Source organism: Arvicanthis niloticus, chromosome 28 (assembly GCF_011762505.2).
Source record: "Arvicanthis niloticus isolate mArvNil1 chromosome 28, mArvNil1.pat.X, whole genome shotgun sequence".
Lineage (NCBI taxonomy): Eukaryota > Metazoa > Chordata > Mammalia > Rodentia > Muridae > Arvicanthis > Arvicanthis niloticus.
Genome location: NC_133436.1, coordinates 4,393,209 through 4,418,550, shown reverse-complemented (window position 1 = coordinate 4,418,550; position 25,342 = coordinate 4,393,209). Strand labels below are relative to the sequence as shown.

General features: G+C 48.0%; 1 protein-coding gene across 2 annotated transcripts; it reads right to left on the bottom strand.

The window, feature by feature from the left end:
- Window positions 1-347: 347 nt before the first annotated feature.
- Ccr6 (C-C motif chemokine receptor 6) lies at window positions 348-24,284 on the bottom strand. Of its 2 annotated transcripts, none has more exons than XM_076926615.1 (2): window positions 14,483-14,662; window positions 348-3,356 (listed from the first exon to the last, which is right to left on the bottom strand). In XM_076926615.1, the coding sequence occupies exons 1-2, from the start codon at window positions 14,621-14,623 to the stop codon at window positions 2,250-2,252; spliced, it is 1,248 nt and encodes a 415-aa protein (XP_076782730.1). In that variant the 5' UTR covers window positions 14,624-14,662; the 3' UTR covers window positions 348-2,249. The 2 variants fall into 2 exon arrangements, with proteins under 2 accessions (XP_076782730.1, XP_076782729.1); XM_076926614.1 differs by lacking the exon at window positions 14,483-14,662 and adding an exon at window positions 24,022-24,284 and having other exon boundaries at window positions 350-3,356.
- Window positions 24,285-25,342: the final 1,058 nt, after the last annotated feature.

The window sequence follows — 25,342 nt, the reverse complement described above, 5'->3', positions numbered from 1 at the left end:
TATGTGTGTGTGTGTGTGTTTGTGTGTGGGTGTCTTGTTAGGTGTGAAGACCCATCCTGAATGTAGGTAGTAGCATTTCATGAACCGGTGAACTGTGTAAAAACTAAGAAAGCAGTGAGCGGCAGGGCTTTCTGCATCCTTCTTCCTCTGCTCCTGGCCGAGGCTGTGACTCTCCTTCACTGACTTCACCGCCACAATAATAGGCGTTGACCTAAAATTGCAAACTGAAACAGGCCTCTTCTTCCCAAAGTTGCTGTTGATCCTGCTGGGTGTTTTATTACATCAGTAGAAATTAAACCAGGACACCATGAAAACGGGTGGGGGGGGGAGGGGAAGGGAGCGGTCTGTTCCCCACTTTCTTTCTTAATGGTTCTTAAAGCAAGACAAATAAAAAGACTCAGAATTATTAAGGCTTGAACATAAGTTTATATTTTAATGTGGGGAAATATTGGAGTAAAGCCAAAGAGTTATGTTTCAAATGCTGAGCTGGGGAGATGGTTCAGGGGGCAAAGCACTTACTTGGCTTGCAAGCACAAAGACCAGCTCAATGGCTAGAATCTATGTAACAACAACAAAAACAAAAAAACAAAGAAAAAAATCCTTGGTGGTGGTGCATGCCTTTAACCCTAGTGCTAGCAGAGGTAGGTGGACCAGGCTACCCCCCACGCCCCACCCCAGGCCTCCTGCCTGCCAGACTAGTTACTCATTTGGTTCTGAGGCACTGAGAGACTTTGTCTTAAAAAAGAAGAAAAAACAAACAAACAACCCCCACATCCCCCGCAAAAAAAAGTCCAGAGCATGAGGAATATACTAGAGGCTGTCCTCTGGCCTCAAACCTTGAGCAAACTCTCTCTCTCTCTCTCTCTCTCTCTCTCTCTCTCTCTCTCTCTCTCTCTCTCGATGTCAACAAAGGCATTGCAACAGCTCACTAGCCATTCAGCTTCCAAACCATGTATCAGAATAGAACATGTCAGTACCTTGACATTCACATCAGCAACTTTTGTAAAGTGATTTGTGTTTCCCCATCTCCAGTACACACTTGTCATCTGCTTATGCAGCCCTTTAAGAACTAGAGTGCTATGAGCTTCTGACGAGGCAGAAGAGACTCAATGAAACCTGTTTTTTATGACTAATTATGACTTTGGGTAGAGCCACCTTAAGACCAGTCTGAGAACCCGACAGTAGTAGCACAGGCCTGTAATCCTAGCTATTTGTAGAGCTGAGGCTCTGGGATTGCCAAGTTCAAGACCTGCCTGGAGACCTTAGTGGGTTCCTCTCTCTAAATGAAAGATACGGAAAGGCGCTGGTACAATTGTAGGATATTATGTGAAACCCTATGTTCAATTTCTAATTTAAATGAAAAACAACAACAACAAAAATCCACTTAGTCTCAGAGGCCAGCATGCTTCCCACTGCTCAGGGGCTTACTTGAAGCTCTTGGTGACCACAGTCTTCACCTCCATCTCAGAACTGGAAGAAAAGCACTTTCAACTACAGACAAGCCAAGTTTACCATCCATGGGATGGATGTTAAGCTGTGCTAGAGTCTGCTAAACCCAGGGCCGGGCTTGGAGCAGTATCCCAGCTTGCTTCCTCAAGCTCTACCCACCCCAGAGGGGAAAAGGGAACCACAAGGGTCGGCTTCCATTTGTGGGCAAGCTCACAGGCCAGTAGCAAGCCAAGGCACCCCACTTCCTACTTGGTTCTTGCCCCCCTCCGCCCAGGTTGATGTTCCGGTTTGTGGATGCTTGCCCTTGCTTTCCTTCTCCGCAGCCTAGTGCTTGCTGAAAAGATAAAAGGGAACCCGTACAGGATCTTTGACTTGCTATCAGCTTCACATGGGTTACAGGGGGGCTTTTGTTGTTTTCCCAAGTTACAACCTTGTTTTGTGCTACGGGTGCTAGGGGTCACTAGGTCCGTGATCCCCTTCATGGACGTTTCTGAATAGAATATGTTTATGTTCATAAGCACTTCGCAGTAATCTAGCATTTCCCACATCTTATTTTGTGGAACACCAACCGAGGAAGAGCTACAATGTTTCTTGTCAACCACACCTGGGAGAACTCGGCTGAGAGTACCACTTCCCTGGGTCTGATCTTACAGGAAGTCTTTGCTGAATTTCCATAGTTACTGTGCGTATTTGGGCATGGCTTTTTTTTTTTTTTTTCTTTGTTTGTTTTTTTTTTTTTCCCCATATATAATAGCAAGTTTCACAAAGGCTTTTGGGGCATGTCGTTTTGTGCTCTCATGTTACATGGTAAAGGATGATGCGTTATCATTTTCCACAGTCTCGCTGGTCTGCCTGGAGATGTAGCTTTCTGAGTAAATCCGGGCACAGAGGAAGCCAGGCACCTTGTTCTTCCTTCTCATACACCACACATCCTTCATGATCTTCATGAAGTAGCTTCTGAATTTCTGTCCAATAAATGCATACAACACGGGGTTGAGGCAGCAGTGCAGGAAAGCCAGGACCTCGGCCACATTCCTGGTGTAGGCAAGGACTTTCTCAGAGCTGCAGCTCCGGCCCACTTTGCCCATGTTGACCGCAGTCACGAGGAGGACCACGTTGTGAGGGATCTGACAAGCCAGGAACACGAGAACCACTGCGATCACAACTCGAATGGCTCTGTGCCTCTTGGAGTTCTGGGCCTGCACCAGGGTCTTGATAATGAACAGATAGCAGAACACCATAAACAGCAAAGGAATGAAGAAGCCGAAGAGCAGCTCCAGTCCCATACCCAGCAGTTTCCACGTGATGGGCTCCGAGACAGACTCGTACCGTGGCTCGCAGACCTCACGGCCCTGCAGCGTGTATTTCTTGTTGAAGATAAATGTGGGGCTCGAGATGATGACGGAAATGAACCACACTGCCAGACAGATGAACTTACTATGTGTCAGTGTTCTGGAGCGTACCCGGAAAGATTTGGTTGCCTGGACGATGGCAATGTACCGATCCATGCTGATACAGGCCAGGAGCAGCATCCCACAGTTAAAGTTGACGGCATATGTGCCTTTCATCAGTTTGCACAGGGCATTGCTGAAAACCCAAGTGTTGGTGGCATGAGTAACTGCCCAGAACGGTAGGGTGAGGACAAAGAGTATGTCTGTGATGGCCATGTTCAACAGGTAGACGTCAGTCATGGACCTGGCTTTCTTGTAGAACGCAAAGGTCATCACCACCATAATGTTGCCCAGGAGGCCAAAAACACATATTAGGGAGTAGGCAATTGGTACAAATACCTTGGTGAACTCTCTGACCTCTTTTAGGGAGCATGGTATTTCACTTGGAGACACAGAATAATCTGTGCTGGTGTAATCCTCCATTCCATAGTTGTACTCCGTGAAATTCATTGTTTCCTGGAAGACAATAAAAATAGAAATCATGACAGCATGTTTTCTTTCTTTCTTTCTTTCTTTCTTTTTTTTTTGTTTTTTTTTGTTTGTTTGTTTTTGTTTTTTGTTTGTTTGTTTTTTAAGACAGGGTTTCTCTGTGTAGCCCTGGCTGTCCTGGAACTCACTCTGTAGACCAGGCTGGCCTCGAACTCAGAAATCCGCCTGCCTCTGCCTCCCAAGTGCTGGGATTAAAGGCGTGCGCCACCACTGCCTGGAGACAGCATGTTTTCAAGCAACCATACATAATCAAGTCCCTGCCAAAATAAAGTAGATTCTCACTCCAGGCGGGAATGGTTCTCTACACGGGTGGTAGAGCCAGATCTGGTGTAGAAAGCAAAGCTGGCGGTTCAGCCACATGCTCACTAGAGCAGATGTTAGGCGAGCAGAGGTGAAGCTGGGGGGAGGGGGGCGAAGAAGGTAAAGTGTGCTGCAGTCACACTATGTTCTGGAACATTCTACCCCATCAGAACACACCGCAGTGTGTATTGCTCAATGTGAAAATACCCACTTGACAGGCTTTCTAGGTCCTGTCTGAGCCTGAGAGCAAACACTGTGGGCTCTGTCTCAGTGACTCAGACCAGCTTCGGTGGTTCGGAAACAGCCATAAAGAACACGTAAACCAATGAGCCTGCCCAGAATTGGTTAGCCATAGTCTGTGAATTGCCAGTTTGTAATCTTTGGCTTAAGAAAAGTCATATCAGGAAAAAAAAAATTGATCTGCACAAAAGTCTTCACCCAAAATTCCAGTTTATTGTATACAAGAAAAAAATCTCACAGAATAAAAATTATAGCTATCTAGACGTGGATAGAGGCTCATGATTTGAAGACTGGAGAGATGGCTCAGTGGCTAAGTACACCCGCCGCTCTTCTGGAGGACCTGGGTTCGATTCCCAGCAACCACATAGTACTATGTTAGGGAGCTCATAGTGCTAACTCCAGTTCCAGGGGATGTGATGCCCTCTTCTGGCCTCTGAAAGCACCTGCATGCATAGCATGAGCTTACTAGGATGAACATCCTGAGTAGACACAGGCATGAAGCCTTTATGATTCTATCATGAAGCCTTTATGATTCTATCCTAGCAAGACAGGAAGAATTAGGAACTGAAAGCTGGAGGCCAAGTGCGGTGAGGCATGCCTGTAACCTCAGCACTCAGGAAGTTCAAAACCAGTCTGGGATATATAGTGAGACGGTCTTGAAAAACCAAAACAAATAGCAAAAGATAAATTAAGATCCGGAGGGAAAAGAAGAGAGCAGGAGGGAGAGATGGAGAGAGGGAAGAGAGGGAGGGAGAGAGGAGAGAAGGACAGGAGGGCAGGAGGGAGGGAGAGCAGGAGGGAGAAGACGAGAGAAAGAGGAAGGGAGGGCAGGAGGGAGAACAGAGCAAGAGGGGAAGGGAGAGGGAGGGAGGGCAGTAGGGAGAGGGACAGAGGACGGGGGAAGGAGGGAAGGATGGAGGGAGAGATTAAAAAGGACCACAGAATATTTATGAACAAGACTTATATGCTGAAAATCTGTGTAGATTTAGGAGAGAGATGTCTAGCATGGGACCGAGTGGTTCTCTATTCAGATGCATTTCTCTGCAAACGGATATGTAAGCACAACACAAACTAAGTCAAAGCAATGGAGGTTTTTACATACAGCAGCTGCTAACTGAGTCTCATTCTACAATGTATTCAAGAGAGGAGACAAAGCTGGAGGAGTCACACAGCCTAACTTGAATTTTTAGAGAAGGCCCTTCTAATAGCTCTCAACTGAGAAGAATCTAATTGCCCAGGAGAACCCTAGTGACCCATGTATTGCCACACAGTGGACTAGTTGATGTGTGGCTACACGTATGTCAAAAGCCCTGAAAGGTCGGCTTCAGTAACTGTGTGTGATTAGGCCCCAGTAACGCTACTCGGAAAACTATCGAATGTTCTTTTACACAAATGTCCTTTCACCAACAGGCAGTGATGGAGAAGATCAAATAGTGGCTACAGAAAGTATATGGACCAGTAGGACTGAGGGGGCCCTGAAGGGTGAGATTGGTAGATTTGGGGAGGGTAGGGGGCTACAGGTGGTGGGAAGCGCAGTAGGAGACGTGAAGGTTCGGGGTAGTACAGAGGTGGTCAGGGCACTGCTGTTGGGGGAGCGTTGTGTACCAAAGCAGGGGAGTGGTCAGAATGGCTCCTTAGCTGGAGGGGTTTGGGTAGAGATGAGACGTGGTAATTTCTTCCCATGTACATTTTGTTGGTGGAAAAAACTGTTGGAATTTAAGACTATGAGGGTCAGCCAACCACACTGTATACCAATGCCCAGCTAAACTCTACATGTAAGACAAATATTTATCTGTACTATGATAAGACACGGTTTCTGAATTCAAGTATAGCCAGTTGAATGGAAGCTTTAAAACGTCTCCTGAGGCTAGGCACTGACCTACAACATAGAGTAAAGATGAGCCTTATAGTTAGGAAGGTACCAGGCAAGTACAACCACCCCAACAGTGTAATTCAGGCCTGTACTGCTCCTGACAGCCCTTGCTGAAGGGAAGGCCAGTGATGCCCTGGCCGTTCCTCATGGCCGGGAGGATCTGGATATGTGGTTGGTTCCCAGGCCAGACCTGAGGGCATTAGTAGCAAAGGCAGACAGTTGTATGGATGCACATTATATTCAAGACAGGATGTCTTAGCTTACTCTTACTGATTAGAATGGTGAGAACCAAGTTCAAAAGACCCACGATTTATAAGTTGCCCCTGTCTTGGCACAACGCTGTGAATGTGCTGGGCCAGCACCCTGGAACTCTGAATATCGCTGATCTCAGCACTGCTGGATTAGCAATCTTGGAGAGAAGATAACTGTCATGATTACTTGAATGCCAGACACTCACAGTACCTGGAAATGAATCAGCTTGTCAAACCACTACTGTTACCACAAGAATGGCTCATGTTGGTGCTAGGAAATTGTACTGATTGCAGATTGGTATCTGGGCCACCACAGCAGGTAGAGTCCTGATCATAATCCACCTTGATAACGCCATCTGAACAGTACTGTGTTCACTGGAGACACGACCTGTTCATTTTCTGTTAGGAGAATTTGTGTTTGGTGATAAAGATGTTGGTGAATTCTTAACTCAATGTTTCTTTCTGTCCTTCAAAGAGTTGAGAGCAAAATAGACTGTCAAGATAGCAAGAAGAGAGTTGCTGAACTCCAGAGCCTTCTGCCTATTTTTCTGTGAACCTACAAGCAACCATAGTCAAGCTGCCCGCCGCAAGATGTCTTTCTGGATTGTTTCTCAGGCTCCAAGTGTCCTCTTTCACACATGTCTACTAATGGGGTCTTACCACATGCCAACTACATACATGTAGGTCATCTGATTCTCAGTGTGTGACCTGGCTGTCCTTGGTGTTTAAATGTTCCTAAGTCAGCAGTTCCCAAACAAGTATGTATGGAAATAGTCTAAGGAACTAATTGATATTAAAGGGATCTATGAAAAACTGCCCCAAGTTGTCTTTTAGAGAGAAACCCTTGGGGGTTCAGTGAGAGCACCGTTAGAAGTCACAGCACCTTGCCTGCCCACCACACTCTGCCTGCCTCTTGTTGGCCTTTTCCCCCTTCCAGGCCAGTGTGGCCCTACAATGTGTGGCAGTAAAATATCAAAGTGCTTAGCACCCCAAAGAGTCTTTGTCATCACCACGTGTGTCTCGGTGAAGTTTATTATATCTCCAAAACATGAAAGTTTTTCAGCTTCCTGTCTGCTCTTTAAAACCATCCCACAGATACTCGGAGAACATCGTTCTTAGGCTGCCCACTCCCTGAGATGTCAGGGAAGGCTCAACCGCTATCAAAAGCTTCAAAAACTCAAGACTTATGAAGCAGGAGAATGAGCGTTTGGGTTCCCAGATCCCCTGTAAGTGCCGGGTAGGTATGGCACCTTACCTGTAACTTTAGCCTCCAGGGGGAGAGATAGGATTCCCAGAGCAACTGGCTAGTGAAACTAACCATGCTCCGACTTCCAGTAAGGTGGAAGAGCAGTTGAAGAAGATTCATGACATCAGGCTTGGGTCTGCACACACATGTGCCCACACATGTGAACACACATGCGAACACACATGAGAACACACATGTGTACATGTTCCATACAATACATGTGAAAAAAATAGGACAAAAGCTTTACAATTTATCTGTGGATACAGAAAAGGTGAGTGTCACCACTGAGGTATGGAGTCAGAACTCATTCAAGAATATCATGATGGAAATCTCAGGTACCAGGCACAGTCTTGGTGGGTCACCAAGTGTTTGCTGGCATGTAGCCATCAATCTGGTCCCAAGCCTTGGGTAGTCATGGTCACAAGACAACAGATAAAGGGAAGTGTGACAGACTTTGCAAATCTATGACTAAATCTGAAATTTGAAAGTTATCAGGAGAAGGAAGCATAGTCTGGTGTACTGGCACAAAGAGGATGGGCCACCAGCTGGGCAGTGGGAGGGGCCTTGCTCTGTGGGTGTGGAACCTGTTCCCAGGCGCACTGGGGCAGACCTTGACAGACATGGTACCCATGGAAATCTTCAGCTGAGAGCTTCTTATCATTCACATCAAGTGTAAGAACAAAGAGAGGAGGCAAATTCATTGTGTCTCAAAATGTCAAGAATACTAAAAAGATAGTAAAGTGGATTACCGAAATTAACGTTTAACTAATATGGGCAGAAGCAAACACTGCGTCGGATCTAAAATGTGCGATTCGGTTGTGGAGGAAACAGAGAAGACTCTGCAGCTGAGCCATCTCTCCTGCACCCTGCATTTGCATTTAAATAGTCAACAGCTCTGAAAAATCCAAGTTTTGCAAGAGCAGGATATATTAGCATTTATTTGATAGGAAGCTCTCCAAGCAGGCACAGCTGACTAGCTCCGCCACAACACCTATGTCCTGTTGAAGTTTGTTCTACTGTGTATTTTAATGCTAAATTCTGTACCAAAGTACTAAATTCTGTACTAGCTAGGCCTACAAGTGAATTTCTGTTGTGTAAACCTTGTACCTTAATTTAAAACTATTGGTTAAATAAAAATGGCCACAGCCAATTAATGGAGGAATTAGAGGTAGGTGGCTTTTTAGTTACCTGATTGAGTAGGGGAGAAAGGAGAAGGAGAAGGAGAGGGGGAGGGAGAGGGAGAGGGAGAGGGAGGAGAGGGAGGGGGAGGGGGAGGGGGAGGGGAGAAGGAGAGGGGAGGGGGAGGGGGGAGAAGGAGAGGGGAAGGGGAGGGGGAGGGGGGAGAGGGAGAGAGAGAGGGAGGGAGAGAGGGAGAGGGAGAGGAAGGGAGAGAGGGAGGGAGAGAGGGAGGGAGAGAGGGAGGGAGAGAGGGAGGGAGAGGGGGAAAGGGGAGAGGGGGACAGGGGGAGAGGGGGACAGGGGGAGAGGGGGACAGGGGGAGAGGGGAGAGGGGGACAGGGGGAGAGGGGAGAGGGGAACAGGGGGAGAGGGGGGAGGGGGAGAGGGGGGAGGGGGAAGGGGGGACGGGGGAGAGGGGGAAAGGGGGAGAGGGAGAGGGAGAGGGAGAGGGAGAGGGAGAGGGAGAGGGAGAGGGAGAGGGAGAGGGAGAGGGAGCAGGAGAGAGGAGAAGGCTCTATGAGAGAAGAGAAACGAGGAGCACATAGCCAGGAGAAACAGCAAGTTTCTGGGGTACACCACTAGGTAGCCAGGACAGAAGTTAGAAAAGTAGATTATGGGGGCTGGAGAGATGGCTCAGCAGCTAAGAGCACTGACTGCTCTTCCAGAGGTCCTGAGTTCAATTCCCAGCAACCACATGGTGGCTCACAACCATCTGTAATGGGATCTGATGCCCTCTTCTGATGTGTCTGAAGAGAGCAAAAGTGTAATCACATATAATAAATAAATCTTTAAAAAAAAAAAGAAAAGAAAAGTAGACTAGGGATTACCCCCCCAGTAATTGTCAAAGTCAAGTACAATAACCATAGTCTGATTCTCATTCATTCGTAAGCTAGTCAGGCATGTGCTTAAATTGGTTGTACTACAATGCCTTCCTACACTTCCAGTCACTCAGCCTTCAGACTTAAACAAACCAGTTATTCTTGACACACCAGTAATGCTGTGCTCACAGATCGGAAGAGGGAAGAGTCTAGTCCTTAGTCTCGGGAACCTGTGAGCATGCTAGTTTACCTGGCAAAGGGACTTTGTGGACGTGGTCAAGCCTAAGTGAGTATCCACACAGGACAGATAGAACTGAGGGTACTTGGGCCTCAAGACTCTCTCACCTGAGACGGAAGAGAGGGAAGCTTGGGATGGGAAGCATGTGTGCTGCTTATGGTGAAGGCAGAAGTCAAGCCACAAGCCTAGCGGGTTTCCTGGAGAGGCTGGCAAGGGCCCTCCGTCTCCCATGGCTGTTGTGAAAGGGACTGAGGCCGACTTACAGCAGGATGGGTCTGAGGCATGGATCCTCCATTAGAAGCCCAGAATAAAATGTGCCCACCTGCCCCACAACTGAGGCTGGTATCAGATCCCTGGCTGCAGAACCGAAAGGAGCTCAGCCATATGAACTTGGTGGCAGTGTTAGGAGACTCCTAACTCAGCAAAATGAATGCTTGTTTAACTTTAAGGCAAAAAAAAAAAAAAAAAAAAAAAAAAAAAAAAAAAAAAAAAAAAACCAACACTGAAACCACCAGGCTCAGAATGAGGTCGGTGCCAGATCTGCACCTGGCTCTGGCCAGATTTAATCAGTGATAAGGGGTTGAAGGAGGAGTGTGGGGATCCTTGGTGATTGAACAAGCACGATAAAGTGTTGTTGAGCTTCAGAAGTGGAGGGTCAGCTAGATAGAAAGGACATCCATCATGACTTGAGGGAGGGATCGTGACTTGAAAGAGGGGCTTCTACTCCACCCTAAAGCGGGACTCTGAGCTAACATGAGTGACAGGAAGAATTTCAGATAATTCAACATCAGCAACACAGGCCCCTTGAAACATGGTGTCCCCCAGTTTGAGTGGGGACTTTTTATTGCATACGTGTCTGGAGTTTATGGGTGATCTGAGCAAGGTCTCTTGGAGGCAGAAAGTAGTTACAGGGGCATCTTCTGTCTGGTGAAGAGTGGGGATGACATGGGGTGCTTTTCTATTTTTTCTTTTTTTGGGGGGAGTTGGGTGTTTTTTTGTTTTGTTTTGTTGTTTTGTTTTGTTTTTTTCGAGACAGGGTTTCTCTGTGTAGCCCTGGCTGTCCTGGAACTCACTCTGTAGACCAGGCTGTCCTCGAACTCAGAAATCCGCCTGCCTCTGCCTCCCAAGTGCTAGGATTAAAGGCGTGTGCCACCACCGCCTGGCAGTCTTTTCATTACGCTGAAACCATGTTCATCCCTAGTCAGCTGGGTGGGGGTGGGGTGGGAGTGTAAGGGGGGTTGGCCCTGTTCCCGGAAAGAACTGCTTCCTTTGCCAAGTGCCCACTCATGCCTGTGGGTTACCACAAAGCCTGCTGTCAGGTGAGGCCTACGGGTCCTCTGGATGCCTGTTTTCTCTCTCTCAAGCTGCAGAGCTTTAATTTTCTAGGCATCCCCACCAGAAACCCATTCACACGAAAAGGACATTGCTCAGCTCTGTGCAGCCCTAGTTGTCCCTGGCTTAACTTCATATGACAACTCCAATGAAGACATCTTCAGTGTCACCCTATAATCTCACATACCAAAAGAAGAGGTTGAGGGAGGTGTCTTAGCAATAGTTTAGGATATACATTGAAGGCCACCAAATGGCACATATGGCTAATGCCCAGACACTTACACATGCACTCTTGGCCGTCTTCCTCTCTGTGATCCATAGAGAGTCTCCTACCCAGGCCCTCCATGTACCTTACTTCCTGAGATAACCAATAAAATCCCCACATCTGCTTCAGACTAGCTATGCCTGAAGTTCTTTTTGGCGTCAAACCCATAAAACTTGATTTGGTATCTATCCAGGTCCCTAAAGAATTACAGGTGCTCCTCAGGCTGCTGAGGGGACACTGTGGAGCTGTGTCTCTCTGTCCCTTCACCACAGACAAGCCTACTGTCTATGGAACCTTTTGAGCCAATGTTGTCTGGAGGAGTCTTTGGAAAATGCTGAACTAAAAATGGCAGGCACAGAGGCTCCCCAGAGCCTGTCCCTGGGCCATGCTGTGCTGGACTGCAGTGGCTTACTCTCTCTACAGTGCTGCTCCACCTGATTCGGAAAGGAGAGCTTCTTTGGTATGCTGACCCCTTCACACCCAAGTGGAACCTGTCTCTCAGAACTGGAAAGTCAAAGCTCTCAAGCTGTGTTCACTCCCTTCACTAGCGTCTCATGGATTGGCTCTAGAATCAGAAACCAGCCCTTCGGGACAGCACGGCTTCGAATGGCTTTTTAGTTCTCTCAGAGGCACCTTCTCCCCTCTCTCAACCTTCTCCCCTCTCTCACCCTCTCTCATCTCTGCTCTCTCTTTTCCCTCCCTCTTTCTTCACTCTGCCTTCTCTCTCTCCGCCCAGCACCCAAATGATTAGGTCAGCTCATGGCTTTTGCATTTAAGGTTTGAAACCACACAGGAACGAACACCTCTTCCCCTTTCCAACAAATGGAGCAGTGTCAGGGTGCAAAGGGGAATTCATGCTCACGGCCTGGGCCGACCCTGCTTCTGTCTCCAGGTTCTAACACTTCAGAGGCAACTCTTTTAACCTCATAGCGAAAGGAACCGCTACTCGAGGGAAAATTCAATACTAGTAATATTTTCAACACAGTCTAAAACTAATCTTTAATGTACTAAAATATGGTTCCTTAGAGCCGTTTTTATTATGGGTTCTGTGCAAAGAAACTGTTTCTAAAGGTGACATGCATCCCACTCTCAGTTAGAGCCTCAGCTGGTACCAGAGAGTGAATGATAATCCTGGGAGAATGGTTAAGACTGGCTTTGAGATGGGACAGAGACAGGCAGCCCAGATGGGGCAGAGGAGGGAGAGGGAGGGACAGAGAGAGGAACAGAGACAGGGAGATGGAGGGAGAAAGTGTGTTTATGCATGTATCCAGATTTGTGTGTGTGTGCATCTTTCTATGTGTATATGTGCATATGTGTAGATGCATTGATGTTCATGTGTATAGATATGTAGGCATGGATATTTGTGTATGCATGCACGAACCTACATGCGTGTGTCTATAAGCCTGTATGTGTTGTCTATACATAAGCGTTTCTAATGGTGTGTATGGATAGGTGCATGTCTGTGCATATGTATACATATGCACATGTATGCCCGCACCCGCATGTTATATACTGGTCTAGTCGTGTATGAATGAGTTCCTGTGCATAACTGTGAAGAAGAGTATTCATAGACAAGGGATGTGTGTGTGTGTGTACAGCTGTGTACAGGTTGTAAAGCAAGTTTCAGTCATATGCGGGCATCGAGATCACTGTTCTTTGTCTGTTGCTGCTGCAACCTTACAGAGCTCCTTCAGGTAGGTAGCACGTTAGTGTCACAGCAGATAGGTCACAGCCCATCTGAGACGATGGCTGTGTTTAACACCCCTGCCCCTGTCACCCTGTCACCCATTGTCTGGGCAAATTTGCCATGCAGTTCCTATAAGACCTTACGTCCATCAAAGTGTTCTTACTACAACCCTGGGTGTTTGATGTGTGTGTTAAGCATTCCCTGGAATCACAGGCAGGCTGGCTCTGTCCTGCTCTGTCTCTGCTCTGTCCTCGGTGCAGCTGAAACCCTTCACTACTTCCTTCTGCTTTTGAGCTGGTTAGGAGGAACCCAGAAGGTATTTTCCAGTGATTTGCTTTCTTGTCTGGAAGCCCACTTTTGCACTGTGTATTTTGTTTGCCTTGTCTTTTGAGACAAAGTCTCACCGTTTGTACAAGGTGGACTTGCACCCACAATCCTTTGCCTTTATCTCCTGAATTCTGGGAGTACAGGCTGGTGCTATATGCGTAGCTAATATTTTCTTTATTTATTTGCAGGATTTAAATCTTTAACTGCTTCAAGAGTAGTTGTAATGCAGGCTTTGTGTCTGTTCTGTACTTGGGGCGGGGGGTGCTGGTCTCCACAATGTCCCGGGCACAGCCTTGCATTGTCTGAAGCTCCTGCTGCCTCTGTGTCTTAGGGCTTGGTTTCACATCTCTCTGTGTACTGAGTTAAATAAAGCATTGCATTTTTAGGGTTCTAGAGAGATGAGTTCATTACTAAGAGCAAGTACTGGCCTTGCAGAGGACTAGAGCTCCATTCCCAGCACAGGTTTGACAGATCTTGGCGATTTGTAATTCCAGCTCCTGTGGGATCTGACGCCTGTGGCTTCTATGGACACTTACACTAATGCGATTGTGTCCCCGCCCACATATACACAAAATGAAAAATAGATAACAAGTCTTAAGGAAAACATTTCTGAGGTCTGTGCTTCACTCCCTGCATGACAAAAACAATAAGTTAGGCCTGGTGGGGTTTTGCTGTGATTCTAGATCTTCAGGAGCGTGAGGGTAGGAAAATAGCCTGGGCTATGATGTGAATTTGAAATCAAGTTATACACCCTAGTGAGACCCTGTCTCAAAATAAAGTAAAAATATATCTAGGAATATGGCTCACTGGTGGAGTTCATGTCTGGCATGCACAATACCCTAGATTCCATTTCTAGTAATACACACACACACACACACACACACACACACACACACACCCCACATACCACATACACATATATGTACATACACTACATATACATACACACACAAACCATACACACACACCACATATACACACCACACACAAACACATCACATATCACACACACACACACACACACACACACACACACACACACACACACACCCTTCCTCTCCAGACTGATGTCTCTCAGATACTTCCTAAAGAAACCAGCAGTAAGCATACCATCTATAACGCTCTGGTGCGAGGCAGGAGAATAAACTTCCCAGCAAGCCATACAGAAAAAGCCAGCTTCTGGAAAACATGCTCCTCTCCTAAAACCATATAACAGAACCATAGGACTTATTACATGGAAGCTTGGTGTGCCCATGTCCTGTAGGAAAGTGTCCTTACCATAGGTGAGAATGTCCTAGAACCTAAGACGTGTGCAAAAAAAAAAAAAAAAAAAAAACATTGGGAAAGGATGCATGCTCACCCCAGGAAATGCTGAGCTCCAAAGTGGGCTGGCCAGGTACCCTCACCTCAATGGTTGTCCAGGCTCCAGTCCTAAGTATGTGAGGACTATTCTGTTGACAGATGCAACCAGTGTTCATTGAGAGACGGGTAGTGAGATGCTAGAATTGCCAGAAGAAAGTCACCGACTCACCACTTCCTATTTAAAAGCAACGCCTATCTGCCTGGATGCAAATGGTTAACCATGTACAGACTGCAAGTTGTAAAAGAATTATTAAATACCATCATCATCACTATCACTATCCACTGTCATTATCACCACCACTGTCATCACCATCATCCGACTTGGAGTCAGATTAGTGCAAAAAAAGAGGAGAGAAGAATTTGGTTTTGCGGTTTCTCAAGGAAGAGAGCCTTTGTGCTGTTTTCTACCTGAGGTGTTGGGGTTCCGAATCAAAGTCTCCTGGGACTGAGGATGCTGGAGCCACCTGGAGGCAGTGTGAGCATTTTCAGTGTTCAGAGAGGCTGAAGCCGGGGTGGGGGGTGGGGGGTGGGAGTGGGGGTGGGGGGGGTTAGAGCCTGAGTTGAGCTCTGCTGTGCCCCAGCAGTCCTGCAGCCACAAGAAAGATGCTGCCCCAGACTGCAGCCAGCTCCCACAGTGGTCCCCACCTCAAGCACCCGGGAGGGTGGGAGAGAGGTTTGCATGGGACAGAGATGGAGGAACAGTCTTCAGTGATGCTAGCTTCCATTTCCATGCAGTGAGATTGAATATAGGGATCCCTAAAGTAGAACCCCTTGTCTCCACAAAATGCATGGTGAGGGTTCCCATGACTATCCTGTCTTCAACCAGATCCTGGGAAGCAACAAGTGAGGACTGGCTTAGAAAACTCACTTCTAGGTGTGTTGGCTGTGTAGCTAGCTCCTCTGAATTCCTCCTGTGACACTTCCTCCTGGATTCAAAAAGTAAGGTTTACAGTTGAGGAAACTCCTGAAATTTGCAAGATTCATAAGGATCCTCTCCAAGGTTATGTCCACAGTGATAATGGCTGAAGGGAGGAGATTCCGTGCTGGGAGCTCCAGGGCCGTCAATGCCACAGGGGAGGTCCCAGGATACAGTCACCTTTGAGTCACATAGCCCTCCTTTTAAAAATCTTATTTTATGTGTGTGAGTCCTCTGCTTGCATGTATGTCTATGTACTGCATGTGCATGTGGTGCTCAAAGAGTCAGAAGAGGGCATCCAAAGACCCCCTGGAACTGAAGGTAGGGACGGATGTGAGCTGCCATGTGGGCGCTGGGGATCGAAACCCAGGGGGTCCTCTGTAAGAACAAGTGCTCTTAACCACTGAGCCATCTCTCCAGCCCCAAGGGGTAAAGAGATTTTTCTTCTTGTCTCCAGTAGTTTAAACACAAGAGAAGCACAGACACACAGAACTGTGAAGTTGTTCACACCTCTGTGACCAGGAAGCAAGTCCCAGGAAATGCTGAACACAGCCCTGGGGAGACACAGCGGTCAGTTCCGTAGCAGGGCTGACTGACCCCCACTCTCACTTCCTAGAGGTGTTGACCACGTGGTCTTGCAACCCACGGCACGACTGGCTCGGTCTCGATACACTTTGCTTTACACCTTTCTGCACCACAGAACCTTGAACCCAGCTTGTTCCTAAGCTTGACTATGGGGAGGAAAACTAGAACCTGTCCTGCCCTGCCCTACGCAGGAACTGGCTGTCATGATGGAATATTTGTCTACCCAGAGTCCTGCTCACTGCCTGCACTGTCAAGCTTTCCCATTGAAGACTTCACGGCTCTGCTTGTCTGCCCTTGGCGCTCCATGGCGGGTGAAGAGTCTGCAGAACTTGTGACCACAACTGTCCTGTCTTTGGACAGACATCCTCCTTTCTGCTTTCCTGGTCTCTGGCAGAGCCAGGGAGTATTCCAAGTGGCCCGGGCCTATTGCCTGTGAGAGAGGTCTGTGCTGCGCCTGTATCCTTCCCCGCTTGAACTATCACATGCCCCTCCCCCCATAAGAAAGAAAGCTTAAGCCCCTCCCCCTGGCCCCATTCTTCATACACACACCCACACCCCTGGGGCATCTGCTCCTTTCTGGAGTAGAAACTGGTAGGGTTAACTTCCCATCCCTCCCCCTCCCCTTCTCATCTCCTCCCCCTCATCCCAGGGAATTCACTGGCTGCACGGAGGAAGAAGCCAGGCTCCTAGGATGACTGAGGATATGTGCTCCTGGCCTGTCTTTCCTCCCAGTCCTCCCCATTCTTTTCATGAAGATGAGACAGGATCTCACTATGTAGTCCTGTCTGCTGTGGAATTCACTGTGTAGAGCAGAGAGTTGCCTGCCTCTGCCTCCCGAGTGCTAGAATCAAAGGTGTGCACCCTACACCTGGCTGAACATTAAAAACAAACAAACAAACAAACAAACAAACACACCTGCACTCAAGCTAGGACATGAATCTCTTATAGAGAACCCCCAGAAAAGACTTGCCTGAAAGAAATAAAACAATCAATAAAACAGATGTAACTTTGTTAAGAACATCCCCCAAAAATATTAAACAGAAATTCTACATTTTGAGCTAAAGTAATGTGAGACAACTGCCATGAAGGCACATCTTCTTTCCCTGAAAACAGGGACTTTTCTGACCTCCCTTCACCCAAGAGTGTAAAGTGAACCACAAAATCCTGCCCGCCCCCACAGCTCCTACTTCCCCCACCTTCCCCCAGCTTTCCATGGCTCTCAGCCCACACCAGATGGCTTCCGTTCAAGTGGCCGTGGTTTCCTGGGCTCTGTCGATGGTACGGAGCTGTGGTCTCTCAAGCTCTATGGTGCTTGGTGTGTTCTCTCCCTCAGTAGTTCTTCCACGTCTCAAAGAAAAACCCACACTATACATTACACTGAGAGCTCCAAGTGCCTCTGTTTTATCTGGGAATGCCCCATGCCAAGCTCCACCTACCAATGTGAAATGGCACAGTACATAGAAAGGAAGCCCCATTGTCAGCAGCGGTTCAATTTATATTAGCACGTTCCATTCTGAACATGATGCAGTCAACGTGAGAGTTTCATTTGGAACAAAGTCCAGAGACAGCTGGGTGGACTGGCAGGTCAGTAGGCACTGTGTTTGAGCTTTCTCCTTCTGGTAAGCAGGAGAGGACTTGAGTATCATCTAAGGTTCTCGGGTGGAGGGAATCAAGGACTGTGGGCCTGCAGGGTCTTGGGCACTCCTGACCCAACTAGGCTCTCGAAGCCAGACATTGGTGGTGTCTTAAGTCTGCCTCTGCATGGGTAAAGTGAGCCTGACATTGGTAAAGACTCAGAGGGATTAGGGTGGCTTGACACAGCTTTACAGTTGAGAGAGAGAGAGAGAGAGAGAGAGAGAGAGAGAGAGAGAGAGAGAGAGAGAGAGAACGAGTACATGGGGCCCAGAGAGATGTCAACTGAGGTCAAAGGGCAAATCAAAGCATGGGAGAAAAACCAAAGTACTATCCAGAAGTTCAGGTTTCTTAAAAACCAATGCGGGCTGACTGGGGAAAGCAGGAGAAAAAAGAGGTTAAAAAAACATCTGCATGGTGGAGCCTCCCATGAAAAGCAACTGTGTGTCTAATAGCTGGGTCCCAGCAGCCTAAGAATTGCCTCTTGGTATGAGTGTTCCGGGGGAAGCTTTACTTCAGGGAGGGAGTGAATGCCGAGGATGCCCACAGCAGCTGTGGAAAGACCCGAAGACTGGCAGGGACTCCAACAGGAGACTGACTTACAGCCAGCAAACACAAGAGATTCATCCATTCACTCTTCAGTATCATCCCACAACGCTACCTCTCATGCTTCGTACGGCCTCTCACTTTTCATACGGTCTCCCAATCCCCCTTCTGGCTTCAGTCACAGCTGCAGAGGACGGGGATGTAGGGACTGTCCAGGAAAGAAAGACACACAGAGACATGGGGAACAGAGATACAGAGCTCATGGGGTACAGAGGTACGGTGCTCATGAGACCGTGGGGTAGGGGGAGACTGGGGCACACAGACTGTGGAGGAGACCGCAGGGGACAAAGGCAAAGAGACCATGGCGATGGTGATGCAGAGGAGACAGTAGGGGATGATGATGCAGAGTCAATGGAGGGAGGAGCCTAAGAGACCATGGAGAATGAACACGTAGAGTCTATGGGGACAGCTAAAGGACTTACTATCCCCTGATGGACATCTCTCCTCCGATAGAACTCAACCCTTAACCAGTAAGAATGGCTTAGCTCTTGACCACTTGCCCTCTGGTTTTCCTGGGATTTTCTAGGATATGTAAAGTTCACTGCTAAAGCCAAAGCTGGAAAGGGGATTCCTGCGGCCTCACAGAGATGTTGGTACTGAGGACTGGGATTCGGGCACTCTCCTCTTCTGCAGGTGAGGATATACTCAGGGAAGACGTGAGGGATACCAGGAAGCTAGACTCCACAGCAGTGGGTAGTGACCTGACAGATGAGCGTGCAACTGTCCTGTAAGTGGAGGACAGTCCAGTTCCCCATTGCACCATGGGAAAGCATGGGCCAGTGCCTTCAGATGGGAAACGGCACATCACCTGATATCTAGAAATGGAGGGTATCTCTCTCTCTTGTTAACCGCCACCCACTCAATAGCTGGAGCAAAGGCCCGGTGGACCTGTGTTCTGAGGGAAGGCAAATAGATCTGAAAATTAAAGTGCTGGAGGCCAGCTGTGGGGGAAGGGCTGGCTGCTATGCAGGCAGGAAGCCCCAGCCTGCATGGTGTTTTCCCCCCTCCTCCCCACCCCCAAGAGACAGAGCCCAGTTTGGCATCCTTTCTTCTAAATACCTTCGACAGCTTCCCTTCTGTGGGGCTGTTCTGAAAACAGCTGGGGCTGTTCTGTCGGTGTTCTGAGACAAGACACCTCGCTTATGGCTATTGTCCTGCACCGGACATCTGGTCACTGTCCTGAACATGATCTCCATCAAAACAATAGTTGGCCGTTCTTTATCAAATAGGAAATTTTGATTTGATCATGTGGCAATGCCAGAGCCTTTGAAACAATTTTTTTTTTTTTTTTTTGAGGTCCTGAAATTAAACTACTCTGGCTGTAGGGTCAAACACACAGCTTTTTTTTCTCTTCGAAGTATATAGATAAATAGGCTATAAATAAGTAGAAACTGATAAGCCACACCCAGATGTACAGCCGCCAGGAGTAAGTGTGTAGAACTACGATGAACATGTTTGGGGTAGTCTAGGCACTGGAGAGCAGCTTGGTATCTACACCTCTACTTCCTGGATGTCTGGATGAGACTAGTGAGTCACACAGTGAGCTGGCTGTCAGAATTGTGAACCCGCCTAGGTTTATAGTCACCAATCAATCCCCACTGCTGAAAACAGTACTCGGCCACCTGTCCTCCCCCCTCAGGAAAGTTAGCCGAGCAAAGGGCCTGGGACCTCCACTGGTTTATTGCAGGGGTCCTTGGCCCAGATTTAGGGCCTTCAACTCCATTCTGCTTGCGGGGAAAGGCCACATTGACTTACAGAGCTGGGTTTCCCCCACTTCAGTGTCCCAGGGTAAAAATGTCACAGCAGCTGCCCTGGCTGCTACCAAACATCACAGACCCCGTGGACTGAGAATTTTTACACTGGTGGAAAGGTACATGCTAAGCTAGGAGGCCTGGAGAGAGGCAGGAATGGTCCATGCCTGCTCTTCCATCCTTATTCCCTCTCACCCTGTTGGGCTGACTGGCAGGTCCCTCTTAAGCACAAGGTGGCAGTTATCAAATGCCCTACTAACTCCTAAAGACAGAGCTCCTGACCTAGGGCCTCGGAGTCAGGTTCGGGAGCATAGCAAATGTTGAGTCCTATTTCTAAGCCCCACGGTGGGGGGGGGGGGGCAGGGGGACGAGCTGGAAGGAAATACAGAAGCGGCCACAGGGGCAGCCCACACTAAATACTAGGTTCCCTGTCCCCAGGGCTGTGGGGAGCCATTTTTAGCAGTGGGATTCTTTGCTGTGGTGAGTCTGCCCAGCCCTACCCTGGTCCTGCCTGGCTATCATGCCCTACTCATGAACGCCATAGAATACCACTTCTTCTTCCACCTGCCTTTTCCTCCCCCTTGGTTTCTCCTCTCTGCTTGGTCATCTGTAAGATTTTACACTCCTTGTCAAATAGAAACATTTTAACAAGCAAGAGGAAATGTATGGTTGGCGGGATTCATTAGACTGCTGGGAAGTATGACATTTTGTTTTCTTTGAGACAGGGTCTCTTGCGGTCTAGGCTGATCTCCAGCTGGCTGTGTAACTGAGGGTGACTTTCTTCCGATGCTCTGGCCTCCTCCTCCGGAGTGCTGGGATTACTAGGATTACAGGTGTGTGTCATCAAACGCAGTTTTGTATAGCACTAGGGTTCAGACTCAGTGCCTCTGCCTGGCTCTTAGATTCTGAATTCAATCTCTCCCTTTCCGTCTCTCTTTCCTGCTTCCCTCTCCCTCTCTCCCTCTCTCCTTCTCTCCCTCTATCCCTCTCTCTCTCTCCCTCTCTCCCTCTCTCTTCCTACCTTCCTCCCTCTCCCTGTCTTTCTCTCTTTATTTTCTCTCCCTTTCTTTCTTTTTTTTTTTCTTTCTTTCTTTCTTTCTTTCTTTCTTTCTTTCTTTCTTTCTTTCCTTCCTTCCTTCCTTCCTTCCTTCCTTCTTTCCTTCCTTCCTTTCTTTCTTTGCTTTTCAAGACAGGGTTTCTTTGTGTAGCTCTGTCTGTCCTGGAGCTAGCTCTGCCTTTGCTAGGATTAAAGGTGTGGACCACCACCGCCTGGCCTGAATTCAGTTTCTTACCATCGACTACTGAGCTCTGAACGACTCACTGGGAGCTCGTCAGATTAAATTTGGCAATAGCAGTGATAACTGCTGGTACCTGAAGACATCTCTTCCTACCTCGCTGTCAGTGAGGGTTACCCATCTGAGCATCGTACACACTGACCACGAAGCCCCATGAGGGAAAACCATGGTATAACATAACACCCGATGCAGCTCCTTCTAGCCTTGTCTTGCCTTCCTTGGCCTTTGCGCATAGTCTCTGCTGAGGACAGGTGAGCATCCTCTCTCCAGCAAATGAAGAGGCTTCAAGTGTGAGTCTGACACAGTTGTCCCGTGTGTGAGTGTATGGAGCTGGCATGCCTGTCTGTGTCAGTGGTTTCTGTCAGCCTTTGCTGGTAACTCAAGGCCTATCTTGCCTCGTTGGTTGGCATTCCTGCGGACTCTTTGCTTCTAGAAATTCCAGGCTGAGAAATCAGACAGCTCTGTTGATCAGAACTGTGCCTAAAATAAGAGTCAGTATACATGAAGGCACACCTGAGCATCTCCCCTGGGAGAAGCACCCAGGGGCTTTCGGTATCTATTTTGGCTATAATGTCTTTTTCTGCTCATTTCCTCTTTCTGGGACTGGCTTAGAAGATAGGAGAAGGTAGGAGGTCCCCAGGTAAGCCAGGGCCCAGGAAGCCTAAGGCACTTAGCACAGCAGGGGAAAGCATGGATGTCCCATGCCACTCTAGTCACAGCACAACAGCATTTATAGATGTCACTCATTAACCTAGAGCACCGAGAAACCCACAAGTTTGTCACTTTCACTTGGAAGTTGATGTTATCGGAAGAATGTCTTCTGGCGTCCTGAGTTTTCCGGAGAACTGCCCAGAAGCATTGGGTGGGTTTGTGCTTTCCACTTGGTGGGCTCCAGGCTCATCAGCTGTTTTCTCTGTCAGCACGAGGCAGAGGCGCCTCCTCTGTCCTGGCCTTGCCCCTCTGCCTCAACCTTTTCCTACTCTTCTAGGTCCATTTCTTCTGCTGAGCTTCATCTACCTTAGGGGACACCCTGCTGGCTAGTACAGCCCTGGGTAAGAAGAACACCAGAGTTTGGGTTTGTGGAATCTGCATCTCCTGTCCTTGTTACAGTGCTTCTCCAGAGGGGTCTCTTGAATTGCAAATGTTTCTATAATTCTTTGCCAAGTGCTGACTGCCTTACAGTAGTGCGGTGACAACTTAAATGTTGTATTCTAGGCATGCCTGTGTTAGCAGTGTCTGTCAGCCTTTGCCAGTAACTCAAGGTCTATCTTGCCTCATTGGTTGGCATTTCCATGGACTCTATGCTTCTAGAAGTTCCAGGCTGAGAAATCAGACTGCCCTATTTATCAGAACTGTGTCTAGGCACCTCTGGATATCTCCCCTGGGAGAAGCATCCAAGCTGAGGGCAAGACAGCAAGCTCCCAGTGAGTCATTCAGAGCTCAGTGGTTGATGATAAGAAACTGAATTCAGGCCAGATGGTGGTGATGCATGCCTTTAATCCCAGCACTCGGGAGGCAGAGGCAGAGGTAGAGGCAGACTCCTGGACAGCCAGAGCTACACAAGAAAACCCTGTCTTGAAATATGAAGAAAGAAAGAAAGAAAGAAAGAAAGAAAGAAAGAAAGAAGGGAGGGAGGGAGGGAGGGAGGGAGGGAGGGAGAGGAGAGAGAGGAAGAAGAAAGAGAAGAAGAAGAAGAGGAGGAGGAGGAGGAAGAGGAGGAAGAGGAGGAGGAGAAGAAGAAGAAGAAGAGGAAGAGGAAGAGGAGGAGGAGAAGGAGGAGGGGGAAGAGGAGGAGAGGAAGAGGATGAGGAGGAGGAGGGGGAGGAGAAGAAGAAGAAGAAGGAGAAGAAGAAGAAGAAGAAGAAGAAGAAGAAGAAGAAGAAGAAGAAGAAGAAGAGGAGGAGGAGGAGGAGGAAGAGGAGGAGGAGGAGGAGGGGGGGAAGAGGAGGAGAGGAAGAGGATGAGGAGGAGGAGGAGGAGGAGGGGGGGAAGAGGAGGAGAGGAAGAGGATGAGGAGGGGGAGGAGGAGGAGAAGAAGAAGAAGAGGAGGAGGAGGAGGAGGAGGAGGGGAAAGAGGAGAGGAAGAGGAGGAGGAGGAGGAGGAAGAAGAAGAAGAGGAGGAGGAGGAGAAGAAGAAGAAGAAGAAGGAGGAGGAGGAGGAGGAGGAGGGATGAAGGGAGGGAGAGAGAGAGAGGCAAGGTAGAGCTCTTGCCTGGTGTACATGGAAGATTAGGTCCAATTCCCAACAGTTCAGAAAACCTGGTACAGTGGTACATGCCAGTAATCTCAGCATTTAGGAGATGATGGCAGAGGATCAGGGTTATCCTTGCCTACATTGCAAGATCAAGATATTTGAGACCTTGTCTAAAAAGATAACCAAACAAAAATACATCATAATCTATCTCCTTATGGGGTAGAAAGGGCAGAGACCCCCAACACCTGAACATCATACCCCTTTCCTGCAGCATCCAAGGGCATGACTTCTTCCCACCCCTGGGCGTGGTTGGAACAACATTCAATGTTCTAAGCCCCATAGAATACTTACAGCACTCAAAGACTACCAAAGTGAGCACCTGTCTTTCATCTCAATGGGACTGACGGAACCCAAGTCCATAAGTACCCAGGACTTGGTAATGTAACCACCACGACATTCTTCACCTCCACAGCCTGCCATTTACAATGGCAGAAACCTAGTGCTTCCCAAAGTCCAAAAATGAAACAAAACTTACCAAAAATGTTCCAGCCCACAAACCAGCAGCTGCAGCTTCTCTCTTAAATTTCAGATTCCTTAGAGCTCTGCTTCCTCTCACGGGTGTGGAGACCCTGGCCCTAGTCACAAGGGATTGAAAGTGATGACTTCAAACTGCAGGTGACTAGAACAAGTGTCTGTCCTTGCTGTTCTGGTAGGGGCCGGGTTCCTCAAAGCAGTGTGTGGCTTGTTCTTCACCCTCCTGGGGGTGGGTGCCTTACCACAAGTGTTCTGTCTTCAACACTGCAGACCATATGAGGGTAGCAAAGGTGGAGGCAGGAAGGCACCTTATGCAACTAGGTCAATGATTTCACTGTGACATGCAAATTTTTTTTGTTGTTGTTTCAGAATTATTACATCTGTGGAATGCTTCTTGATTCTTGGAAATTACATATCATCTAGATAGTTGTAAAGTTCGTTGAAAGGTGGTCCTGTCCACCTAGTGGACTATACTCAGCTGCCCATGTCTTTGCTACTGAAGGAAGGAAGTGTAAAAACCTCAGTGCCCCCAGGACAGTCTTTGTTTGTCCCTTGGTGGAAAACACCAGCGATTTCTGGTAGGCAAGGTGAGTGACAACCCAGGACTCTGGCCCCCCTGTCTCTCCTGTCCTGTGAGTCTCAGTGATAGCGCAAAAGGCCACTAATAAATATGTGGCACAAGGCAAGGCTACTTTCCATTTACTCCTGGCAAATCATTTTTGAAAAATAGATATTGTTACTCTTATTTCTCAGGCGTGACAAAGCCAGCTTGCTTAGGTCTTGCTTAGGAGCGGCAGGCTCAGTTAAGAAAACTGCTGAGGGTTTTTGCTATGGACCTGCATCCATCTCTCCCATCACCAAACACTCATTCAGTGACCAGTCTGTGAAGCACAGTGTTCAAGGAATAGGAGAGAGAGAGAGAGAGAGAGAGAGAGAGAGAGAGAGAGAGAGAGAGGCAGAGACAGAGAGAGACAGACAGACAAAAAGACAGAAAAAGACAGACAAAAAGACAAAAAGGAACAGAGAGAATGAGAAACGGAGAAAGAGGGGAGGAGAGAGAGAAACAGAGGGAGACAAAAAAGAGAGAGAGACAGAGACAGACACAGAGAGGCAGAGAGATATATATAGAGAGAGACAGAGAAGAGAGAGACAGAGTCAGAGACACAGAGAGAGACACAGAGACACACAGAGACAGACAAAAAGACAGAGACAGACAAAAAAGACAGAAAGGGACAGAGAGAGAGACAAAAAGACAGAGAGCAGAGAGAATGAGAAACAGAGAAAGAGGGGAGGAGAGAGAGAAACAGAGGGAGACAAAAAAG